The sequence below is a fragment of the Leptosomus discolor genome, chromosome 4 (genome assembly GCF_034619465.1).
Source record: "Leptosomus discolor isolate bLepDis1 chromosome 4, bLepDis1.hap2, whole genome shotgun sequence".
Lineage (NCBI taxonomy): Eukaryota > Metazoa > Chordata > Aves > Leptosomiformes > Leptosomidae > Leptosomus > Leptosomus discolor.
Genome location: NC_141394.1, coordinates 83385276 through 83405562, shown reverse-complemented (window position 1 = coordinate 83405562; position 20287 = coordinate 83385276). Strand labels below are relative to the sequence as shown.

The 20287-nt window shown below is 65.4% G+C and overlaps 1 protein-coding gene across 6 annotated transcripts in view; it reads left to right on the top strand.

The window, feature by feature from the left end:
- DCTN1 (dynactin subunit 1) overlaps positions 1-20287 on the top strand; it is a 51055-nt gene that overhangs the window by 11488 nt on the left and 19280 nt on the right. For 2 of the 6 annotated variants that reach the window (XM_086464363.1, XM_086464366.1), the window contains exon 4: positions 17814-18002. In XM_086464363.1, the coding sequence (XP_086320489.1) occupies positions 17814-18002 (189 nt within the window). Of the gene's footprint in view, positions 1-847; positions 869-10486; positions 10517-14496; positions 14518-17813; positions 18003-20287 lie in introns of those variants that run through there. The other 4 variants (XM_086464365.1, XM_086464368.1, XM_086464364.1 and 1 more) reach the window with 4 other exon arrangements.

Below are 20287 nucleotides of genomic sequence, written 5' to 3'. Positions count from 1 at the left end.
CTGTTACCTCTGCTCCACCGGGCTGTGGCATCGGGACTTCTGAAAGTGGGGAAAAGGGCTTCTTCCCCGTGGGTAGAGGGGCCCTGAGTGGCAAGAAACTGGAACAGCGTTCCAGCAGGCTTTGGGTGAAATGCAGTTTCTTCCCAGCACGATGGTACGAGCTCCCTGCTGCCACGAAACGTCATCCTTAGGGCAGCAGCCGGTGCGGGGCTTTGCCTTGGCGTGATCAAGAATCGCATTTTAAAAGCACAATATTGTGTTACCATGAGCCCGAGCAGTCTGCGGCTGGAGGTGTGGTGGAAGTGCACCCACAAGGGGCGTGGGGAAATCCCAAAGGGGGGTGCAGCATCTTCTGCCCTTCACAGTGCCTGACCTGAGGCGGGTTGGTGTGGGAGGCGAGCGGTATTTCTGAGGGCTGGATGTGGGCTGGGATCCCTCCTCCTAAGCACGTTGGTTAACTCTTCTTTGGAAGTGCTGGTGGCTGCCATTCGGTGAATCGATTTGCCTCCCGATGTGTCCTGGTGCCTCAAAGGTTCTGTGCTGGAGGCGTGGAAGGGGGAATCGCTGACGCTGGAGGAACACTCGTAAATCAGAGGGTTGAAAACGAGCCCAGTTGCCTGCGTTCCTCTCTTAAGCCATCTTACATTTGTCTAAATTTACCTGAATGTGTTTTCTTTTCTGACTGTACGTATTTTGCAGCCCCATGACCTCACTGAGACACGTTCTCTCCCGTGAACAGCTCGCTCTGAAACGTGCCCTGTTTGAACAGAGAGCAGATCGCTTCTCGCGCCCGCTGCCGGTGCGGTGTGAGCTCTAACTCTGTGCCTTTTATTCCCTCTTCATGCAGCGTGGAGTGAAACCAAAAAAGGTGGTGCTTTTTTGACAATTAATCTGTGCGTTGCCGCGTCTCCTGGCCGCATGAAAGGCCCCCCCAGTGCATCCCAGTCCATCGTCACCCATCGCTGCTCTGCCTCCATCCTGCCGTTGCATGCCCGCTCATCGCATGCGCTCCCCTTCGCCTGCCCCCAGCTTGCTCAGAGGACGGGAGGTCGAGGCAGCAGAAGCGACGGCTCCCGAGCCGGGCGGCGGGTGGCGGGGAGAGTTCGCGGCGCCGGCGGCCGCCCCGGCACGTGCAGCCCGGCTCCGGGCCAAGCTGCGAGGCGCCCCGCGGCCGCCGTTAGCCGCGGTCGGGTTTTCCCGCCAGCGCTGGGTGCCGGCGGCTGGGGCGCTCCCGAAGCGCCCGCGCAGCGTCCCCACGTCGGCTGCCTCCAAGCCGCGGGCCCCGCGGAGCCGGCCCGTGCGTCGCAGCTCCCGCCCGAGGGACCCGCTGCCGCCGCCGCCGCCTCTTCCCCGCGACTCCCCGCTCCGCGCAGCGCGCGCTCCCCGGCAGGCCCCGGGCCTTTGCCAAGGGACACCGCGCTGCGGAGGAGGGGGCCCGGGGGGCTTGGAGGCGAGTCCCTGTTTCGCTGGGACGCGGGACGTGTCCTCTGCTCGGGCTGCGGCGCCCCGTGCCTCTGCTGAGGGGGGCGGCCCCGCGGCCAGCTGGCTCGGAGCCCCTGCCAGAGCCAACGGCCTTTTGCACCGCGTGGTACCCGAACGGACTAGAACTACAAAGCTCTTGGCAGAGAACCGCCGTTCCCTGCAGGCCGGTTGGGAAGTGGGGTTTTGCCGTGGAAATCCTGCCGAGAGAAAAGCACGTCTGGCCCCTCGAGGCTGGGGACAGGCGCGGTACGAGCGCGCGAGAGAAAGCGGTACGGTACCTGCCGAGTCCTTGGCGGGCGCGGCGCCGGTCAGGGGTGTCTTTGGTGGATCTTTTCTTTCCAGCACTTTCGGTTTTGGGGTGGAGAGACGATCCAAACAGCAGCGTTTGTCCGTGGAGAGTCCACAGGCGAGGAGCGAGGCGGCAGCGTAAGGAGAAGCCGCCAAGCGGGGCCCGGCCGTGACCGGGTGCCCCCCTGCCCTGCCCCGCTCCGCCGCCCCTCCAGCCCGAGGTCCCTGCGGCGTCACGGCCCTGCGCCGTGGCTCCGTGCCGTTGGTGGGAAGAACTTGAAGCACTGAACGTCGTGGTTCTTTCCCTCCCCGTCCCCGGCCCCGTCCCCGTCCCCGTCCCCGTCCCCGTCCCCGTCCCCTGGGGTTTCCAGGCCGTTGGGCGGTGCAGGGTGCCGTACGTACGCTGCCATCTGCTCAGAGCTGGGCTGTGCCTCGCTGTTGGGGGGGTGGTGTGATGGCAGCTGGCTGGAGAGCCCCTCCTGACTAGCGACACGGGGAGGGGGCTCGGACAGGTACGTCACGACTCGGAGGGACAGGCCCGTGCCGCGTTTTTGCTCGTGTCACCTCAGAGTTTAACTTTTTTGGCCTTTAATAAACTCGTCAGCTCTCCACCCCCCTCCTTGGCAGCTCCTGACCTTGCACAAGCGTGTGAAAATGGCAGCGCGGTTGGTGCGATCACAAAATAACTAACGCGATTAGCAGATAAATCCTCGTTCATGAGATTAAGGTGGCTCTTTGCATGTTAAATATAGACTGTAATCGTGTGGAAAGCTGCTGCTTGCTGCGTTCCTGGGCCAGATGGGCCCTGTCCTCCCAGCTATTGTCCCTCTGCTTTTGCTACGGCCTTTGGGCTCCTCGGAGCAGGGGGTAGCGCCTCTCGCCGTTGGGGTCGTGGCTGTTCTGGCCCTTGCTTGGCTGCATCGACGGTGCTACTGCCGGGCGGGCAGCCCCGGGGGCTCCAGCGCGCGGGGGGCAGCGGGGGCTCATCTCCGGGGCCGCACGTGGCCGGAGGTCCTTCCCCCGTCGGCTGCGGTGCGGGGTGTCGGGGGGTGTCCCCGTCCCTCGCCTGAGGATGGGGGGTCTGCCCAGGGGTGCCTGGCTCGGGCTCTCGGCGGGCTGCGGGCGGCTGCTCCGGAGCTGTGGGTCCGGGCTGTCCCTGGCGCGCAGGGAGCTGCCGGCCTGGCTCGGAAGGGTTTGCCCGCCCCTGGGTGGGGTGGGCGGAACACCAAATGGCTGTTTAAAAAGCAGCAAGAGGGTGTTCCTCTCCTCATTTTCGGAGTGGAATGGGTTGTGTGCTCCTTCATCTCCTCTGTGCTGCCTGGGCCGAGGTTTGGCTGGCCGTGCGGTCAGCGAGCGGGGCTCCTCTCTTGCTAAAGCGCCCGGGATGATGCTGGGTCGCCGATGTCACCTTCCAGTGAGACAGAGGGGCCGGGTCGGCTGCCTGGGGCTGTGGTGGGAGCTGCTGCCCCAGGCTGAGAGCGGGCAGAGGGGGGACTTGGTCATCCCGTGAGTGACGGAGCTGAGCCCCTCTTGCCCCGGGGTACTGGGGTGCAGAGAGGCCGGACAGGTTAAGTTACCCCTTCGGGTGGACAAAGTGGAGGTGAGTTGTGTTTGGCTCGGGGAGTCCTCGAGCTGCGGGTGAGCCTGGGCGAGCAGCCGGAGCAGAGGGTTCCTCGGGAGTCCCTCCCGGCCGTCCCGCTCTGCCCTGCGCTCACGCTGGCTGCTCAGCCTCCGCCGTCCCGGCGCGGTTCGGACGGTTCCTCCCCGGGTCCTGGTCCCCCTGGGCAGCACCGTCCTGCCCCGTCCGTGCCGCGGTGGTCGAGCCGGGGTGCAGAGCTCGGCTGGACGGGGCCGGGCCTCGCTGGAAAAGACCTTTAAGGTCGCCTCCAGCCGCAAACCTGGTGCTGCCAAGTCCACCGCTAAACCGTGTCCCCAGGCGCCACGTCCACACGTAACAGGCGTCCGGCGCTGTCCCCGTACACCTGAGCCGTGTGGCCGTGACGACAGCTCTTGTCCGAGGGTGCTGCCCCCCACCACATCTCGCCCGTCCCGTGACGCACAAGCCGAAGCCAGTTCGATGCCTGGCTTTGTGGCTGTTGGGGTTTTTCCCCTCTAACGGATTGGCTTCGCCCCAGTAACATTCCCGTTCCTCTCCCCATCCCAGCTGGCATTCCCTGTGCCCGAGCTGGATCTCCAGGGGTCTGCGTTGAGCTCTGTAGCGAGCACGGCTTCATCCCCCTCTCTGGGGGGGCACTCCATCCCGCTCTGCTCCCCTCCTGCCCTCCCGTGCGTCGCTGCGCCCCGTCGTCGGCCGGCCGCGGTGTGGGGAGCAGATGGGCTCTTTCAGCCTGCCGAGGGCACGCAGCCATCTGGTCCCAGATGGGCTCTTTTTAGAGAAGAGGGGCCGACCCAGGGCCTGTTAATCCTTTAAAGGGAAGAGTAATCCGATTAGCTCCTAAACCGTGCCTTGGGTCTGACCTGCGCAGAGCGCGTCCCGCAGAAGGGTCTGGCTCGGCCTGCGCAGGGCTCTGTGTGTGTGGCTGGCGATCCCCCGGCTGGCTGGCCAGCCCCGGGGCAGTCGGGGACGTTCCTGGGGACTCTGGTGGTTTGGCTGTTCCTGAAGGGAAGGGCCAGCGAACCCCGGAGCCGGGAGCTGAGCAGCATCTGGCGCCACAAGCTGGTGGCACCACGAAAATGAGCCGGAGTTAACCCCGGCAGCATCGCAGGCTGCTCCGGCTCCAAACCCAGATGAGATTCAGCAAATCTGCTTATCTGTGGTGGTGCTAAAAGCTCCTTGTTGCTGTGCGTGGCTTTAAGATCAATAACTTCTCGTACGTACCGCTGGACGTTTTTAAGGGTCCCTTCAAAGCATCCGGCGCCCGGTTTTTCTGTGGTTAAACTGCATTTTCTCGTCTGCTGCTTCTGCTTGAGAGGGCAGCTCCGGGAGGCTGTGGTCAGCCCTGTGCCGGTGTTTGTTGGGTCCTGATGGGGAGAGATTTGTACAGTCTGGATCTCTGCATTAGGAGAGGAGCTGGCTCATCAGAGCAGCGGCTGCCCTGCCCCCCTTGCGGTAATGTCCTTGAGTCTCTCGGTGTTTAATCTGCGGAGGCTTTCGTGGGACCCCTCCAGCAATGTGTTCGGCCCCGTGCTCGCCAAGGGGCCTGCAGCCACCGACCGAGGCTGCTTTTGTCTGAGGAGTACGTGTGGGGGCCTTTTGCCTGGCAGGTCTGGGTGGCAGTTGTTTGAAATGGCACAGTGGGGGACAGCCTCCGTCCTCTGGGGCACCTGGGGGGCAGAGAGGGTCTCTGTGGGGCCTCTGAATGCCTTCAGGTGGCTTAAAAGCCGCCTCTTGATCCAGAACAGCTTTGCTGTGACGTGCTCCGGCTATCGAAACTCGGGGGGTTCTTCGTGAACGCGTGCTTTTAAAGATGCCCCCCCTGGAATCCCCGCTCCGCAGCCCGCGGCAGGGCTCTTGGGGAGGGGGCTGCTGCTGGGATCCTGACCCCGCTCCTCCAGGGGTCCAGGCTGGTTTGCTGCCTTCTGGTGCCCACAGGGGCTCTGCGTCAGGGTGGCGGCCGCTGACGAGGAACCGAAAGGCCGTTGGCTGTGGACGCGAGACGTGCTCGCCGGGGGTAGTTTCTGTGGGGGCAGAACCGCCCGGCCCGACGGTCCAGTCCTTTGTGGACGGACGGGCTGGCGCTGCCGGCCTGCAGCAAGCCCTTTCCCTGCTGGCCCTGCCGAAGCTGAGGAGGAAGGAGCTGGCTGGCGCCGGGGCCGGTGAGCCACCCTGGCGCTGACGGGCTGGGGGGGGGGGGGGTTTGTCACTGGGAAGGTGTGACCCGGCTCAGCGGAGCAGCCAGCCCGAGCGTGGAAGCGGTGGGAAGGCCAACGCAGACCCCCGAAGAGGGCTCCGAGCGTCCCTGAGGAGCAGCATCGCGCCCGCTGGTGAGCGGGTCCTTGCGCGGCGCTGTCACGGCAGCGGGCGCCTCGCAGAGCGGTTTGCCAGTGCTCACCAGCAGCGGGACCGGCACCTGCAAACTGGGAGCGGAGCCGAGAGCGAAGACCCACGTGCGAGGCCGGAGAGGGGCGACCCCAGCCAGCGCGAGAGCGACGCTCTCGGCCTCGGTGCCCCGAGTTGGTGAGTGCCTGTAACTTCCCCGGGCGCCTTCATCACCGCCTGGCACGGGGCGAGGGGAAGCGCCGCTGGCACCGAGGACGGTCCGTGCTTGGATAGAGCGAGGGCTCCGGTACAGCGTGAGCGGGCGGCTGTCCCGAGCACAGCTGACGGCTTCGCCCGGCTCGGCGCCTCGTGGCCTCTTCGTTGGGTTTTCTCGTGGGCTGTGGTCGAAGCCTGGTGACGTTGAGCTCCGAGGACAAACCCAGTCGGGCTCCGGGTTGGGAGCCCGGCTGCGCTGCAGGACGCCCCCGCGGCGCTGCGGGGTGCAGAAGGCATCCTTGCACCCCCGGGGAAGCCTCGGCGAGTGCTGCCGGAGGGTTCCCACCCCTGGGACGAGGCCGGTCAGCTCCTGGGCGGAGGGTTCCCAGCTGGGGCACAGCCTGCGCCGCCTTCTTCCCGGCTTTCGGTTCCCTGGGGTTGGACCTGAAACCGCTGCTCTTGGGTGACTCCCCAAACCCGCGGGTTTGTCTGGGCGCTTCGGCCCTGGAGGGCTCGCTGGGGCACTTCCTCATGCCTCTTGGTGTTCAGCCGTCCCTCAGCTCACGGGAACATTGTCTGGCTCGTCTTCATCAGTCGCCGTGGGATCAGAGCCGTTTTCTTGAGGATGATCGTTTGTTTTAGCCTGTGGCGTGCAGAAAGTACTGGAGGTCAGCGTCACCGCAGCTGGAAGCAGCTCCGTGCTGGAGGGGCCGGCCTTCCCTCGCCGTTTATCTTCTGTAGCCATTTAAAATTTTTTAATATCTTTTTTTTCTTGGCACTTCAGGAGTTCTCACACGTTGAGGCAGCCCCGTGTGTTGCCAGAAGCACCGCCGTGTAAGCTCACACCCGCGGTACACCCAGAATACGGCTGACAGGCGCTTTTCGTGGAGGTTTTGCTGTGCCGTTGAACCCGCAGAAGGCCCGTCTGTCCCTGCTGTGGCAGAGGGAACGCGCGTCTCCTCCCGGGGTGGCCATCGCTCTCACCCGGGGCCCAGGAGACCCTCACGCCTGACGGGGCGGCGGTGGGGCAAGAGGCCTCAGCGTGGGGGTGGTTTGCTCTGACCGGGATCTGGGGCCAGCGTTCGGCAGGACTCTGGCGGCCGTCTGCTGCAGCAGGAGGGGCTGGGCGTTGCCGACCCGGCTCCGGTCCTTCAGCACGGCCAGCGGGTCCCACGTACCAACTGGCATCCCAGCCGTTAGCCCGTGGCCCCCTCGGCGGTGCGGGAGGTGCTGCCCAGAGGGGAGAGCCGAGGAGGGCGCTTCCAGGATTGCCGGATACCCACAGATCCTTGGCGCTGACTGGCGAGAGGGCAAGCGAGGCGGAGGGCCCCTCGCCCCCTGCCCAGCTGTGTCACCCACGGGGGTCTGCCGGGGCCGTCCCCTCTCCCCGGGGTGAGGGGGCCCCACCTGAACATGTGAGAGAGGCCGGCAGCCTTCATCCCGGGGAGAGGAGGGTGCGACAGACCCTGCGTGTTACCGGAGAGCTCGGCTGGGACGTGTGGGCTGGCAGGGTCCCGGGCCGGTAACTCTAGAGGGTCTGACGCCAGACCAAGGGTGGATGCACCGCTGGAGATGCCAGTGATGGGTCTGAGCTGCTGGTGGAGGAACGTTTGCAGTATTGGATTAAAATGACGGACTTGCTTCCTCCGTTCGTGGTCTTTCTCACTCGTTTTGTGGGGTGTCAGCGCTTGCTCTGTGACTCAACCCGCTTGCTCTCAGACGTTAATCCAGCGGCGCAGTCTTTCACCCTGTGGGAAACCTCACGCGCTGCGCCCATGTTTGCCACCCAGCCACGTGCTGCTGGAGCTGCCCGATAAGCGATGCTTCAGGCTCTGGAAGGGCTTTGCTGGTTAAAAACAAAACAAAAAGCAAAACCCGGGACTTGGAGAGTCTCAGAGGCACTAAAGACCCCGACTGACTGACCCCCGCCACCCTGGTGTAACCAGGGCCGAGTGCTTTTCGGTTGCCCCAAGGACTTTGGGTCGGCTGGGCTCCCGGCTGTGCGGCACACGCGGTGCCACGGCCTTGCTCGGTCTGCGCGGCGCGAGGGAGCAGCCGTGACGGAGATATTTTGGGCAAACAGGTGATACTCGGCTCCCAGGGTGGGGTTTTTGTGAACCGGCGTGAAATTTCTGCAGACTTCCAGTTTCTGCAGGCTGTGCCAGCCCGTGTTCCTGCGGCAGGGCTGCAGGCGCCTCGCTGCGAGGCTGGGGGACCCGGGGGGGGTGGATTTTGGAAAGCACCACCGTAGAGTTTGGATGTGATGGTTTTATTGACAAGGGTGAGAATCGCTTTCGGAGCGAAAACGTTGTGAGAGTTTTGGACGTGTCGGGCAGAACAAACCCCTGGTCTGGGTGGTTCAGGTACGAGCCCTGCAGGGCGGGGAGCTCCACGTGTGGAGCCAGTTCCTGTGCTTGGGGCTCTCTGGTGTCCCGGGAGTCCCTCACAAAGTGCTCCTGGTTTTTGAACTGTGGCTGGTGGGAAAGGGCAGAAGAGCCGGAGGGGAGCCGTGCTCGGCGTGGTCCCCGCTCGCTTTGCCATCGGGATGTGGCTCTCTCCAAACCGTCTCGCTCCGCTGTGGAGAAATCTGGGCACAGGGGCGAGGCCAAGGAGAGGGGCAGCCGCCGTGCCCCTCGACACCCCCCGGCGCAGTCCCTTTGGGTCTGCTCAGCACTGGTGCCCTCTCCCACGGGAGCGCCTGGGCGCTTGGAGCACGCTCGGGCCTCGCTGTGGGGCAGTTTCCTTCTTCAGCCCTTCCTGATTGACTCCAGCTTCTCTGTCCCAAACGCTACTTTTTAGTCTGAAACTTCCCGTCCTCCATCTCTGGGGAAAATTAAGTTGATGGGCCCTGGGAGGGGGGAGCTTTTGTTGTGTTCGAAGATGTTTAAGGGTCTCATAATTGCACAGATTTTGATTTTTGGAATATATATTTACCTCCCGATGTATACGTGTATCTATACAGGTATTTTAACGCTCTCAGCTTTCGAAACCCGAGTCCAGGGAGAACATTGGTGCGAGGCACCGCAGATGTTCATTGTCCTGGCGCAGAAGTCACCCCGAAATCCAGACCCGCTGCAGATGGCGGCTCTGGGGCTTGGGCGCAGTGGCCGCGGCGTGGCAGACTGCCGGGCTGCCCCCAGCTGCGGGAAGCGTTCACCCGCTGGTGCAAGTGGCATCGAAGGACTTTTTCCGAGAGGTTGCAAGTGTCGCGCTGAGCGTCCGTAACCGCTGGTGCTAAAACCGGGCTTTTCGGGTGTCGGGCTGGTGCGTGCCGGGAAGGATGGGGGCTGCTGGGGGCGAGACGGGTCAGCCCGAGCGCCGCTGCCGGGCGTGGAAGTGTCGGAAAATGGTGGGAGTTGTCGATAGTGGCAAAGCCCCCCCCCCCCCCCCCCCCCATATAATATACAGAATAAAGGACGTGCGTGCGAAAAGGCGCTGCTGGCGGGAGGGCCGGGGCCTCCGGCGTGCGGTGGGGTCGGCGCGGTGGGGTCTTGCCCTGAGCGTTCCCGGTTGCTTTGGCCGCTGGCCCCCTTGTCGCGGTTCTGGTGGGGCGCTGGCCCGGGCACGACGCGGGTGCCGAGCAGGAGTTCGGGGGGTGCCCGTGGCGGGTGGGCGGCTCGGACACGGCCGCGCTGGGCGCCCGTCCTGCCGGCGGGGGCGGCTGTTGTAGGGCAGGGGTTCTCCAGGGCCGCTCCTGCGTGGGGGTTTCACCGGCGCCCTCGGCCGTGCAGGGGTGCCCTGAGCCCCCCCAACCCAAACCCCGCGCTGGCGGGAGGCGCGCGGCTGCGAGGGCGGCGGGCAGAGCCGCGGGATGGACGCGGCTCCGCGCAGACAGACAGACAGACAGACATCCGTCCGTCCGCCCGCCCGTCCGTCCGTCCGTCTGCCGGGGCTCAGCCCCATCCGTCCGTCTGCCGGGGCTCAGGGGATTTGCTGGCGAGGTCCCGGCCGCCCCTCGGGCCGGCGCGGCCGCGGCGACGCGCGGTCACGGGGCGGGCTGGGCTGCCGCGGCCGGGGGCGGCTGGCGGGGCGCGGCGCGGCGGCGGGCGGAGGGCCGGGGCTGGCCGGGGCTGGCCGGGCCCACCGGCGGGGCGGCCGAGGCGGCGGCGGCGGCGGCGGAGGGGGGGGGGGGGGGTGTTGTCGCCGAGCTACCGAGCAGCCCTCGCGCCCGAGCGGAGCGTCGCCCGCCGCCGGCTCGGTGCAGCATCCCCGTCGCGGGGAGGAGAGACCCACCGGCGGTGATGTAATGAGCCGCCGGGGCGGTGGTTGGAGGCACCGGCGGAGAGAGGACGAGCGGCCGCGGCTCCGGCGGCGGCCCTGGGCCCCCGCAGCCTCGCGGCCCCGCTGAGCAGCCGCGGCCGGCGCTGCGGGAGAGGCGGCTGCGGGATTCCCGGGGCGGGCGGCGAGCGGACCGAGCGGGGCCGCAGCCATTTGCCGGCGCTGCCGGGCAGCCCGCGGTGCCGAGACGGAGCCGCCGAGAGCCGCATTGTTGTGACCGAGGGTGCTAACAGTCTCTCTGCCTCCCTGTCTCCCTCTCTCTCTCCCTCTGTCTTCTCCGCAATGATGAGGCAGGCCCCAGCGACACGGAAGGTACAATCTCTGCTGTAGCGCACCGGCATTGCTAACGCTGCTTCCGAACCGACCTTGTTTTGCCTTTTCCTTTTTTTTGTGTGTGTTTTTTATTGTGTTTTTTTTTTTTCCTTGTTTTGTGTGCTAATGCTGCCGAGCTTTAACCGCGAGTCGGGGCTGCAGGTGCCTGCGGGCAGGCGGGGTGGGGGGAGGCGGCTGAATGAGAAAGCAGCATCGCTTCGTGTCGAGCTTTTCCTTTCAAGTTTCAAGTCGTTTCTCCATGTCCCCTGCCTGTGCCTGGGTTGCATGCAGCATCTCTGGAGCACGGGCTCCGGCGGCGGCCCTGCGGCCGGGGGGTGCTGGTGCTTGCCTGGGGAAGTTGCATGTTCATAATAACGTTTCTCCTGCCTCGGCAGCGCAAGCCCTGCCCTTGGGTTCTGCTCGTAACGTTTCCAGAGGGCGGTTGTCTCTGGGTCCCCTGTCGAGCTGACATTTCTGCAGGTTACAGCGCGGGCTCTGGTTTGTGCTCTGGTAGTGTCCTATATGTTTATTTATAGCATAACCAGGATATCGCTGTTCAGCTTAAAGAGAAATCCTGAGAATTTTTGCCTGATCTCAAAGAAGTGGTGAAAATGGAAATAACCGAAGGCACAAATGTGCAAATTCCCTGGCCGTGCTGTGTCAGCGAGAAGACTTTGCCGGTTGATTAACGTTACAGTAAATGCTCTGATTTATGACTGTGGTTCCTCGAGCTCACCAGACACCCCGCGATCGTGGTTACGTGGTGACTGCTTGAAGAGCTCCTGATTAACCCACTTCTAAATGGAAAGTTTTCCCCCATCAGAAGGGTGGAGCGCTGGGGCAGCCCGGTGCCCGGCCGGGAGCTTCGCAGACCCGAGCACCGCTCGAGCTCCTCCTGCTATTCCTGTTGCTGCTTCCCCTGGCACGTGCCGCCTCTGGCTGGGATCACGCCCGCAGCAGCGTGCACGTGCCTGGCGCTGCCGGTGGTTTAAAGCGCAAAATTTCTTGTGGCGTCTCCCCAGCGCTAACGCGGGTACCGTCACCCCGGGAGGAACACCCCCAGGGGGCTCGTCCTCCTGCCGTGGGGCGGGGAGGGCATCACGCCAGCAGGTTTTGTCTGGAGAAGGTTCCCCCGAGAGGCCGAGTTCCCTGACGGCCAGCGGGACGGCAGCCCTGGCCCTTGCTCGAGTAACGCCCGGGCATCCACCCCGGCAGCTGCCAGCCCCGCTCGGGGGTGCACGCCGGCCCCCGCCGCTGGAAACCCTCTGGGAAACTACATGGGAGATCCCTGCAGCAGCAGTTACAGCCCCAGGAGTTCTGCCCTCCCACAGCAGACGCCCTCGGACGCCGCCCAGCAGAAGCGCGGTACCGGTCCTGCCCGGGGCAGGGTGCCGTTAACACGGACGGGCCCGTCGTGGTGCCGGCGTTCAGCGCCCCTGGCTGGGGCTGGGTCGGGACTCAACGCGGAACCGAGCTCGGAGGGACCCGCAGGAGCTGCGATCGGCAGCCCCCTCGTTGGAGACGGGCGATGCCGGCTCCAGCGCCGGCAGCTGCTGGTGGCCAGGAGGAGTCTTGCCAGAGTTGGTGCTGCTGGAGGCGAAGCTGGTGCCCGAGCACGTCCGCCGTGAGCCCGAAGCTCTCCTCGCCCCTGAGCGCGGGACCTGCCAGCGGAGCAAGGCTGTGTAATGGCATCAAGGATTTCTGCAGCGACGTGACGCAGCAGAGTCCGGAACCGCCGAGCGGCCCGAAGCGGCCTCACGCGTGGCACCAGGGGAGCCAGGAGACCGGGGCCGGCCTCTGCCGCTTAGCGAGGCTGGCTGTCAGAGGAGGTGCCGAGACCCTTCTCCCCTTCTGAAGGGTTTGGTGTGGTTTGGCTCGGGGAAGAAGCTCGGCGTCTCCCCGCCCCGTCGCCCCGCCGGGGAAGGGCTCAGCGGTCACTTGCTGGGTGTTCCCCCGTGGCCGGCGCCGGCGGCGGGCGGCACCGCGCTGTGCTTCCACACAGAGACTTGGCCGCTCGTGCCCGCCGCGCGCCGGGGTGCTTTCGGTGCTGGCCGCACAGCGCAGGCGGCAGGAGGGCAGGGACCCCTGTGCCCGGCTGGGGGGGCTCTCCTGGGTCCCCCCCACGTGCCGCGTTGGGAGCCGCGTGCCTGGCGAGGAGGGGCAGCGTCTCCCCGTGCCCCGCTTGCCCCGTCCCCGGGGGAGGGTTTTTTTTCTGAGCGTTTTTCAGGTTTTTGGTGCCACTCGGTGTAATCGTGGTGGAGTAGGGCTTTCGAAAGCGCTGGAGTTCTCCTGAAGAGCTTCTACCACTGCTCCTAAGTCAGCCCTGTGTTTATCTGGGGGTTTTAAGCTTTGACTGTTGTCATTACGTCTTCCTGGCAAGTTTTGCCAAGCAGAAGATGCTCTGGAAGATGGGTGTCTTCCCTCGGTGTTGGGATGGGCCTCCTGTTGAGTGCAGCCTGTTGGAAAAGGCTGGAAGTGAGCAAAATAGGGTTTAGCTGAAGTAACGCAATAGGTAATCAGCGCTTTAGAAGTGATCACCCATCCAGTTCTAATCTGTATTTGTTTTTAAAAAGCTGTGATGTCTCCCAGCTGGTGTATGACGGCCGGGGTGGGAGCGCGGCCGCTGCTTCTGAACGTCGGGGAGAAGCTGCGGTGGTGGGTGCAATGCTGCCCCGGCCCGGACGGGTCTGCCTGGGGGTCGCGGGGCTGAGCCTTTGCTGCTGCGCTCGGTACGAGCAGGCGGCTGCTCCTGACCGCGTCCGCAGGGAGGATCGTGTGGCAGCGGGTTTATTGATCTCCTCTGTTCTCGGTTACTTTAAGCTGTGGATTAGGTCATAGAACAAAAAACCGGAGCAGGATGCGAAAAGCTTTAAAGCATCTGCAGCCGGGGAGCAGCTGTCCCTGCGGCAGCGCCCTCCGCCCCCCCGGTGGCTGCCGGCGCCCGGGGCTCCCTGCCCGCGCCCAGCGCGCTGCCCGGCTGGCGGAGGGGCGCTGCCGGCCCTGCCGGTACCTGTTGTTGCAGCGGTTACGGTTGGAGTATTCATTAACGGGAAAAATACTGGTTAGCTGACGTCCAGGTGCTCGGCAGGGACGTGCCCAGGCGGGTGGTGTGGCCGCCCCACCCTCGGCGTGGCGACGGTTGTGTCGCTGCTGTGCTGCACGTGCGAGCGGTGGGTGGGCTTGGGGGGGCGGAGGGTCCTGCCTTGAAGCCGATGGATGCATTTATTGCCAGAAAACGTGGAAGTGTTTGAGAAGAAGCTCCATGTTGTCCCCGTGAGTTTTGTGACTCCAGAGAAACAGAGCCCGGCGGCTGCGGCATCTCTGTGGGCAGCTGCTGTGGTGATGCTCTGGTCCCTTCAGAAAACCAAAGCGGGGACAGGAGGGGGACGAAATCAGTCTCAAAAAGGAGATCCTTTCACCCTCACCCTCCAGGGACCTGCGGGGAAGGTGTGCTGGGTCACACCCCCTCCTCGTCGGCAGAGCCCGCTGAGCAGCGCTGCGGTGGGGCGGCAGCGGTTCCCAGGCTGGCCCCGGGCAGCCCTCTGGAGCTAAAGATCTCTCAGAAGGAAAAGGTGCCTCTGCCCCAGGGTGCCTGGGGGTGCAGGGGTGCAGGATTCAGGCGGGGGGGCTTCCCCCCGGCTCCGTGCTCCTGCACCTCGCCGCGGGGGCCGGAGCTCGATGAGCCACCTCTGGTGCGGGCAGCAGAACCCGACCGGGAGGCTGAGCTGCCGCCGGGCTCTGTTCCTCTGCCTCCGCGGGAGCTCTGCCGGCGGGGTCCCGCCCGCGCCGCCCTGGGAGCGTGGGTGAATGAGCTCTGCACCCGATGCCGTGCACACTAACTGCCCTGATGTCTTTTTTGTTTCTTTTGCCTCGTTCTCTGCTGCATCTGCTGCTGCGCTGCTGCGGTCTGTATCTCTGCTCCTGTCTGTCCCTGTATGAATGTCTCTCCTCCTCTGCCTTCCGCTCCTGTTGCCCTCCAGACCACGGCCCGGCGCCCCAAGGTGAGCACCTGCGGTCGGGGGCCACTCACCATCCCCTCCGTGTTAAATGCGAGCTCGGCGGGTGCTAACCCCAGCGTGCGCCTTCCCGGGTCCTTCCGTCTCGGGGAGGAGCTCGCAGGAGCGGTGTCCCCCTCCGGGGCGTCTCTGAGGCGCTGGGGACCACCTGCCAGGGCAAAGTGTCCGTAGGAAAGCCGTGGGGAGGCAGAGCTCGTGGGACGGAGCGGAGCACGACAGCAGCGTGGTCGTGCCCGGCCTGGCGGGTGGGCAGAGCGCGCTGGTCCGTGTCCCCGTTAAGGTTCCCGCTCGCTTCCCACTGACGGCCATTTCCCGGCTCACGTGGGTTGCTCCTCGGCAGGGTCTTGCGGGGGTCTGCTGGAGGAGAGGGGCGAGAGCCCAGAGGGGTCAGCCAGGACCGCGTTGATTCCAGCACAGAGAACGGCTCATGGTTTGAGGTCTGTCCCAAGCCAGCGGGACCTGCCCTGGAAGGGGGTTGGAGGAGAGCAAACGGGGGGAGAAATCCACAGAGCCCTCTCCGATAGCCGAGTTACGGTTTGTAGGTGGTGAACGTTGGGGTTTCTCTTCTGTGAAGGGGTGCGCTGCAGGGAGGGCTTCATTTTCACTGGCTCGTGCAGGAAACTCAAACCAGGGCAGCGACAGATTCCTTCAGTCCCAGGGCAGCTGGGATCCCAGCTGCCAGGCCTCCAGCTTTCCCCTCCCAAAAAACAGCTGTCGTTGTGGCACCACAGGGCCAGAGCCCAGGCTGAGGCAGGACCTCTTGGGGGGGAAAAAGTGTGACAGGAGTCTACGAAGATGATGCGAAGAGGAGAGTCCAGCGCTCCTGCTGTAGGTTAAGATGTCTCCTCCCTTGAGACACGGCAAGGATTTTGCTGTGAGTCCATGCGACGATGCGTTTGCAGTGAGGCAGAGAAGCGAGCTCGAGGTAAGCAGCTTCTGCCTGCTGGTGTGGGGTTTAAGCCAGTTTGCAGTCCCAGCTGGGAGCTCACCCTTTACCAGGGCAGGTCCTGCAGAGCTCTCGGGATCACGTACCATCGCCCTTGGGTTGAGTGGTGGTGGTCTCGTTCTGCGCAGCCTGTGCTGGAGAGGAGCCGTGAGCAGATGTGCTGCGTGACCTCCCCCTGCTCCTCTGGCCTCGGGCAGGACTCGGATGGAGCGGGGACACCCCTGCGTGTCGAGGTCAGAGCTGGGGCCCGTACTGACCAGCTGCTCTGGCGCTCGGCGGCGTTGGGGATCACTCTTGGGCCACCGTGTCCTGTTCTGGTCGGTCTCTCGGACGTGCCCACACCAGACAGGGTCGGCTGGCAGGACGCGTTCTCTGGGGGCTTGGGCCGTCCCGGGTTCCTGGGGATGGATTTTCCCTAGGAGCCAGCAGCGAGGGCTGCCCGGTAGCTGTGCAGAGGGCTCTGGGAGGTGCCACGCTGCATTTCGGCCCCTTCTGGAAGGAAGTACGTCCCTCGGACCCTGCCTGACCCTGGGTGTCAGGGCCACCTGACGGGTCTCCAAGGCTTTCTGGCCGCCCTGCTGCAGCGGGCGGTGGGTCTGGGCCTGTACCAGCCGCGTCCCTGGCGACGCTGCTCCCTCCCCACAGCGGCCGGCGGCTCCCTCTGCGGAGGGTTTGTGATCCCCAAAGCAGCGGGAGCAGGAGCAGCACCCTCGTTTGGAGCCGTGTGTCTCCTGGGGATCGCGCGTGCGCCTTGGTGCCGCAGGGGCTGTTCCCCGGCGGGAGCCCACCCCGTCCCCGGGAGAGCCCCGGGTCGCACTTGGGAGGGGCAGGCTGAGCTGCCGTGGGGCGTGCTGCCTGCTGCAGGGCTGGCTCGGAGCCGCCTGAGGTGAGCTGGCAGTCGGCAGGAGAGCCGAGCCCCGGGGGGCAAGCGGGCGCCTCGGTTTTACGTCCTGCTGCCGCGGCGCCGGTGCTGCGTCTGTCCCGGCGGTGCCTGGCTGCGCCCCAGTCCCTGCCTGGCCAGCCTGGGCTGAGCCACGTGCCTTGGAAGCGGCGTGTGCCAAAAAGCCCATCTCGAGGGGTGAGATAAATAAAAAGTCAGGAAATGAGCGTGCGCAGCCGTAGAGGTGAGTGCCGCGGCAGTGGAGGTCCGTGAGGAGAGCAGCAGGGGTTCCCGATGGACACGGTGCTTTCTGGCGGACCTCGGCCTCCCGTGGCCGCCTGGGTCCCACGGCGGGCTCACTGCTGCCTTCCCAGCAGCTTCCCAGTAAGCACCAGTGGAGCAGCTCTCAGCTGCTCTGGTTCCTCCAAGCTCCGCTGGTTTTCCCTGCACTCTGGTGAACTCTTGCTGCTCTTTCTTCTTCTCCTCCTGTTCCCCCAAAATTCGGTCCTTCGCCCCCCAGCTGGTGTAGCTGCCGGCAGAGGGTGCAGCCTCGGGCGCCCGCCGCACCGTGTCCCCAGCAGGCTGCCGGTGGCGCTGGCACGAGCCTGGGCACAGCAGCGCCCGACTCGGGCTCCGGCAAACGCCGCGCAGCGGGTGGGTCCCGTCATGTTCCCAGACGTGGAGGACGGAAAGGGACGAGCCCTTCCCCGCTCCCGTCTCGGTGTGCTTTGAGGCTTTGCTGCTGCCCCTCTGGAGCCGGCGCACCAAAACCCCCGCGGGCGCTGCCGAGGACCCTCCTCGGCCCCTGCCCTGGTCCCCTCCGACACCCGCGCCCGGGGTGTGAGCTGGCCTCGCCGCAGGGAGCCGGGAGGGGGGTCTGTGCCTGCGGCAGCGGCACAGGGGGATGCGGTAGCGCAAGGCAGCAAAGGCAGCGCGGTCTGTGGGGAGAGGCGGCCAGTGGTCCCTGCTGCTGAGGAGGGAGGAGAGGGACTGCTCCCGCCTGGGGCCTGGAGCAGGGCTTGTGTGCTCAGAACCAGATCCGGTCTGGGTCTTTAATCTGTCGCTGGTGCAGTAACCTTTACCTTTCCCTTCAACAACTGATTATCGGTGAGTTTTCTCCGAGCCAGACTCCTCCCAGAGCAGCATAAGATCCCAGCGGCCACGCTGCCGGGGAGTCTCTGCCGTAGTGCCGGTCCTCGGCACGCCGCGGGTCCGGGAATGGCGAGGGCGCGGATGCCCAGCCAGAGCCGCCTGGCTGCGGGCGTCCCCGCGGTCACCGCGCGCTGGAAGTGCCGGGCTGGGAGGCGGCGGCTGGCCTGGAGAAACACCCCGGTGAAAGGAAACCAGGGCTGAAGTGGTGCCCAAGGGCGCAGGGGGATGGACCGGTGGTGGGAGCGTCGTCTCCCCCCGCAGCGCGCTCACCTGACTCTCCCCCTTGGCCGTGTTGTTTTGCAGCCCACCCGGACCCCCAATTCCGCAGCATCCAGCGGCACGGCCGGGCCCTCGGGCTCGGCCTCTGCCTCGGGCGGGGAGATGAGCAGCAGCGAGCCCAGCACGCCTGCTCAGACGCCGCTGGTGGCCCCGGTCATCCCAACTCCCTCCCTGACCTCACCGGTGGCACCGCCGGTTCCCTCGCCCACCAAGGTAAGCTGCGGCCCGGGTGAGCGGTGGGCTCTGCCGGCGCGGGGGGCTCTCCCTTCCCGGGTCCCCGGGGGTGCACGTGGCGTCGGAGCGGTTTGGGGGGTGAACGTGCTGGGGGCCGAGGCTCGGAGTCGGAGCTTGAACCTGCCGGTGCGGGCAGAGCTCGACCGCGCTAAACCCCGAGGGGGACCTGGACGCTGCCCCCTCCACCCGCTGGTGCTGGGTTAACTGGGGCGGAGGGACCAGCAGCGGCTGTTTTAGGGGACCCTTCTGCCTTCAGATACAAAAACCACTTAGAGAGATCCAGTATTTCCCAGACTTGGGTGTTTCTAATAATTGCATCAGCGTAGTTATTCCATTTTTCACCTTTAAAATAGGTTTTCATTACTTCCGCCCTGCTTTGTATTAATTAGTTAAAATTAGGGCTTGTGAAAGATTTGGGGCATGAGGGCAAAGGATTAACAGCAGGAGAGGACAGAGAGCTCGCTCTGAGGTTGTGTGCTGAGGAAAAGGCTGGAGAAGCCACCACGGGTGGGGGAGGGATGTCCCTGCTCCCCGAGGACTCTGGGTTTATCCAGCGGGTGCAGAAACCGTTCGCTTGACGGTGTTGGTGGCATCTGCACGTCCGGGGCTGAGGAAGCAGCAGAGGAGAAACCTCTGTGGTTTTCCTGTGCTGCCTGACACCGCCTAGGATCATTTTCAAAACCCCTTCCTCAGTGTCACCCGCTCCGTGATTTTTAAGCTTTAGCCACGAGGCTGCTTGAACCCTGGGCGGCTGCCAGGGGAGGGGGGTTGTGTCCCCTTCCCCTGCCCTCGCGGCCCTTCGCCCGGGTGCCGCTGCGCTGGCATCGCCCTCCTCCGGCCCTGGGAGCTGACCTGGCCGAAAACAAACCAGCAAATACGGGATCAGAGGTCCCTGGCGGGAGCTCCTGGGGGGTTACGTGTGCTGTGGGGCCGAGCGGGCACGGGTGAGGAGCACAGGCCCCTCTCTGGGGGTCTCTCTGGGCTGTGCGGGGGGAGCCCGGGGTCTGCTGTGCAGCACCGACACTTACCTGCAGCCTTGAAAGAAGATGGGAGCTGGGGTGGAACGGAGGTTTTCTGTAAATGGCACCAGGCTTTCCGCCGGGGGGACGGGGAGCGGCGGGCAGCGGCAGCGCAGGACGTTCTGGCTGGTGTTGGGGAAGAGTTGGGGTGGGATGGGATGGGGTGGGGTGGGGTGGGGTGGGGTGGGTCTAGAGGGGCTGCGGGACCTCGTCCTTGGCGACAGCCAGAGCTTGGCCGAACGAGGCCCCGAGCAGCCTGGTCTGCCCAGCGTGACTGAGCGGGAGGTGGAGCAGAGACCACGGGGGGACTTCAGCCGCGGGACTCGTGCTCCGGAGGGGCGGCGTAACCGAGGGTCCCCGGCGCAGCTCGGCAGCGTCGCGGTGTCCCCGCGAAGGCCGGGTGACCGCTGCCCCCCGGCTCTGGTTTGGCGAGCGTGCGGGTGGGAATCGCCCCGCCAGCTCGCCCGTGGGGAGCCGCGGGTTTGCCTCCCGCCTCGCCGGCTCCCCGTGACGGCTCGCGCGCGGCCGGGCGAGACCTGCGCGGCTTCGTGCCGCCGGGGTGGTGCTTCGGCCGGTTACAGCAGAGCCGCTCAGAGCACGGTGCCAGCCCTGGCCAGGTTTTAAGGTGACTCGGACGAGCCTTTCCCCTCGGAGCGTGAGAGGCTTGTGCCAGGATCCAGCGTAGCCGGGGGCGCCGTGACCCCCGAGGGGGCTGTGTTTGCACCTGGGTGGAGATCTCAAGCCTGTGTCCCTTTGCCGTGCACCGGCTTTCATCTCAGCCGGCGCTGGCGGCGCGGCAGCACCCAGCTGCGGGGTGCAGCTTGCCCCGGACCACTGCGTACCGGCGTTAGTGGCCTCCTCCGGCTGTAGGTCAAGCTGGTTTCACGATGAAGCCTGACTAACGCGGCCCAAGTGCACTTAGAGCGGAAGGGGGTGAATTCGGAGGGGTGCTGGCCAGGGAACAGCCCGAGGCACCCGCCTCTGCGCAGGTAACGGGCTGGAAAAGCCTCGGAGAAGGTCTTGGGCCACCCGGGCGAGCTGGCCTGGGGCGCGCGGCAGAGACGGTTGTAGGATTCGGTCTGCCGAGGCGGGAGGGTTCCCGGGTTTGGGCTCGTACCCGGCTCACCCAGCGGGGTTACCGTGCGCCCTGACCCCCGGGTAGGCAGCGTGGGGAAGAACCCCCCCAAACGGCTGCCGTGATCCATAGGGTGGGCTTTGGGGGAGGAAGGGAGGGGGGCAGCTCAC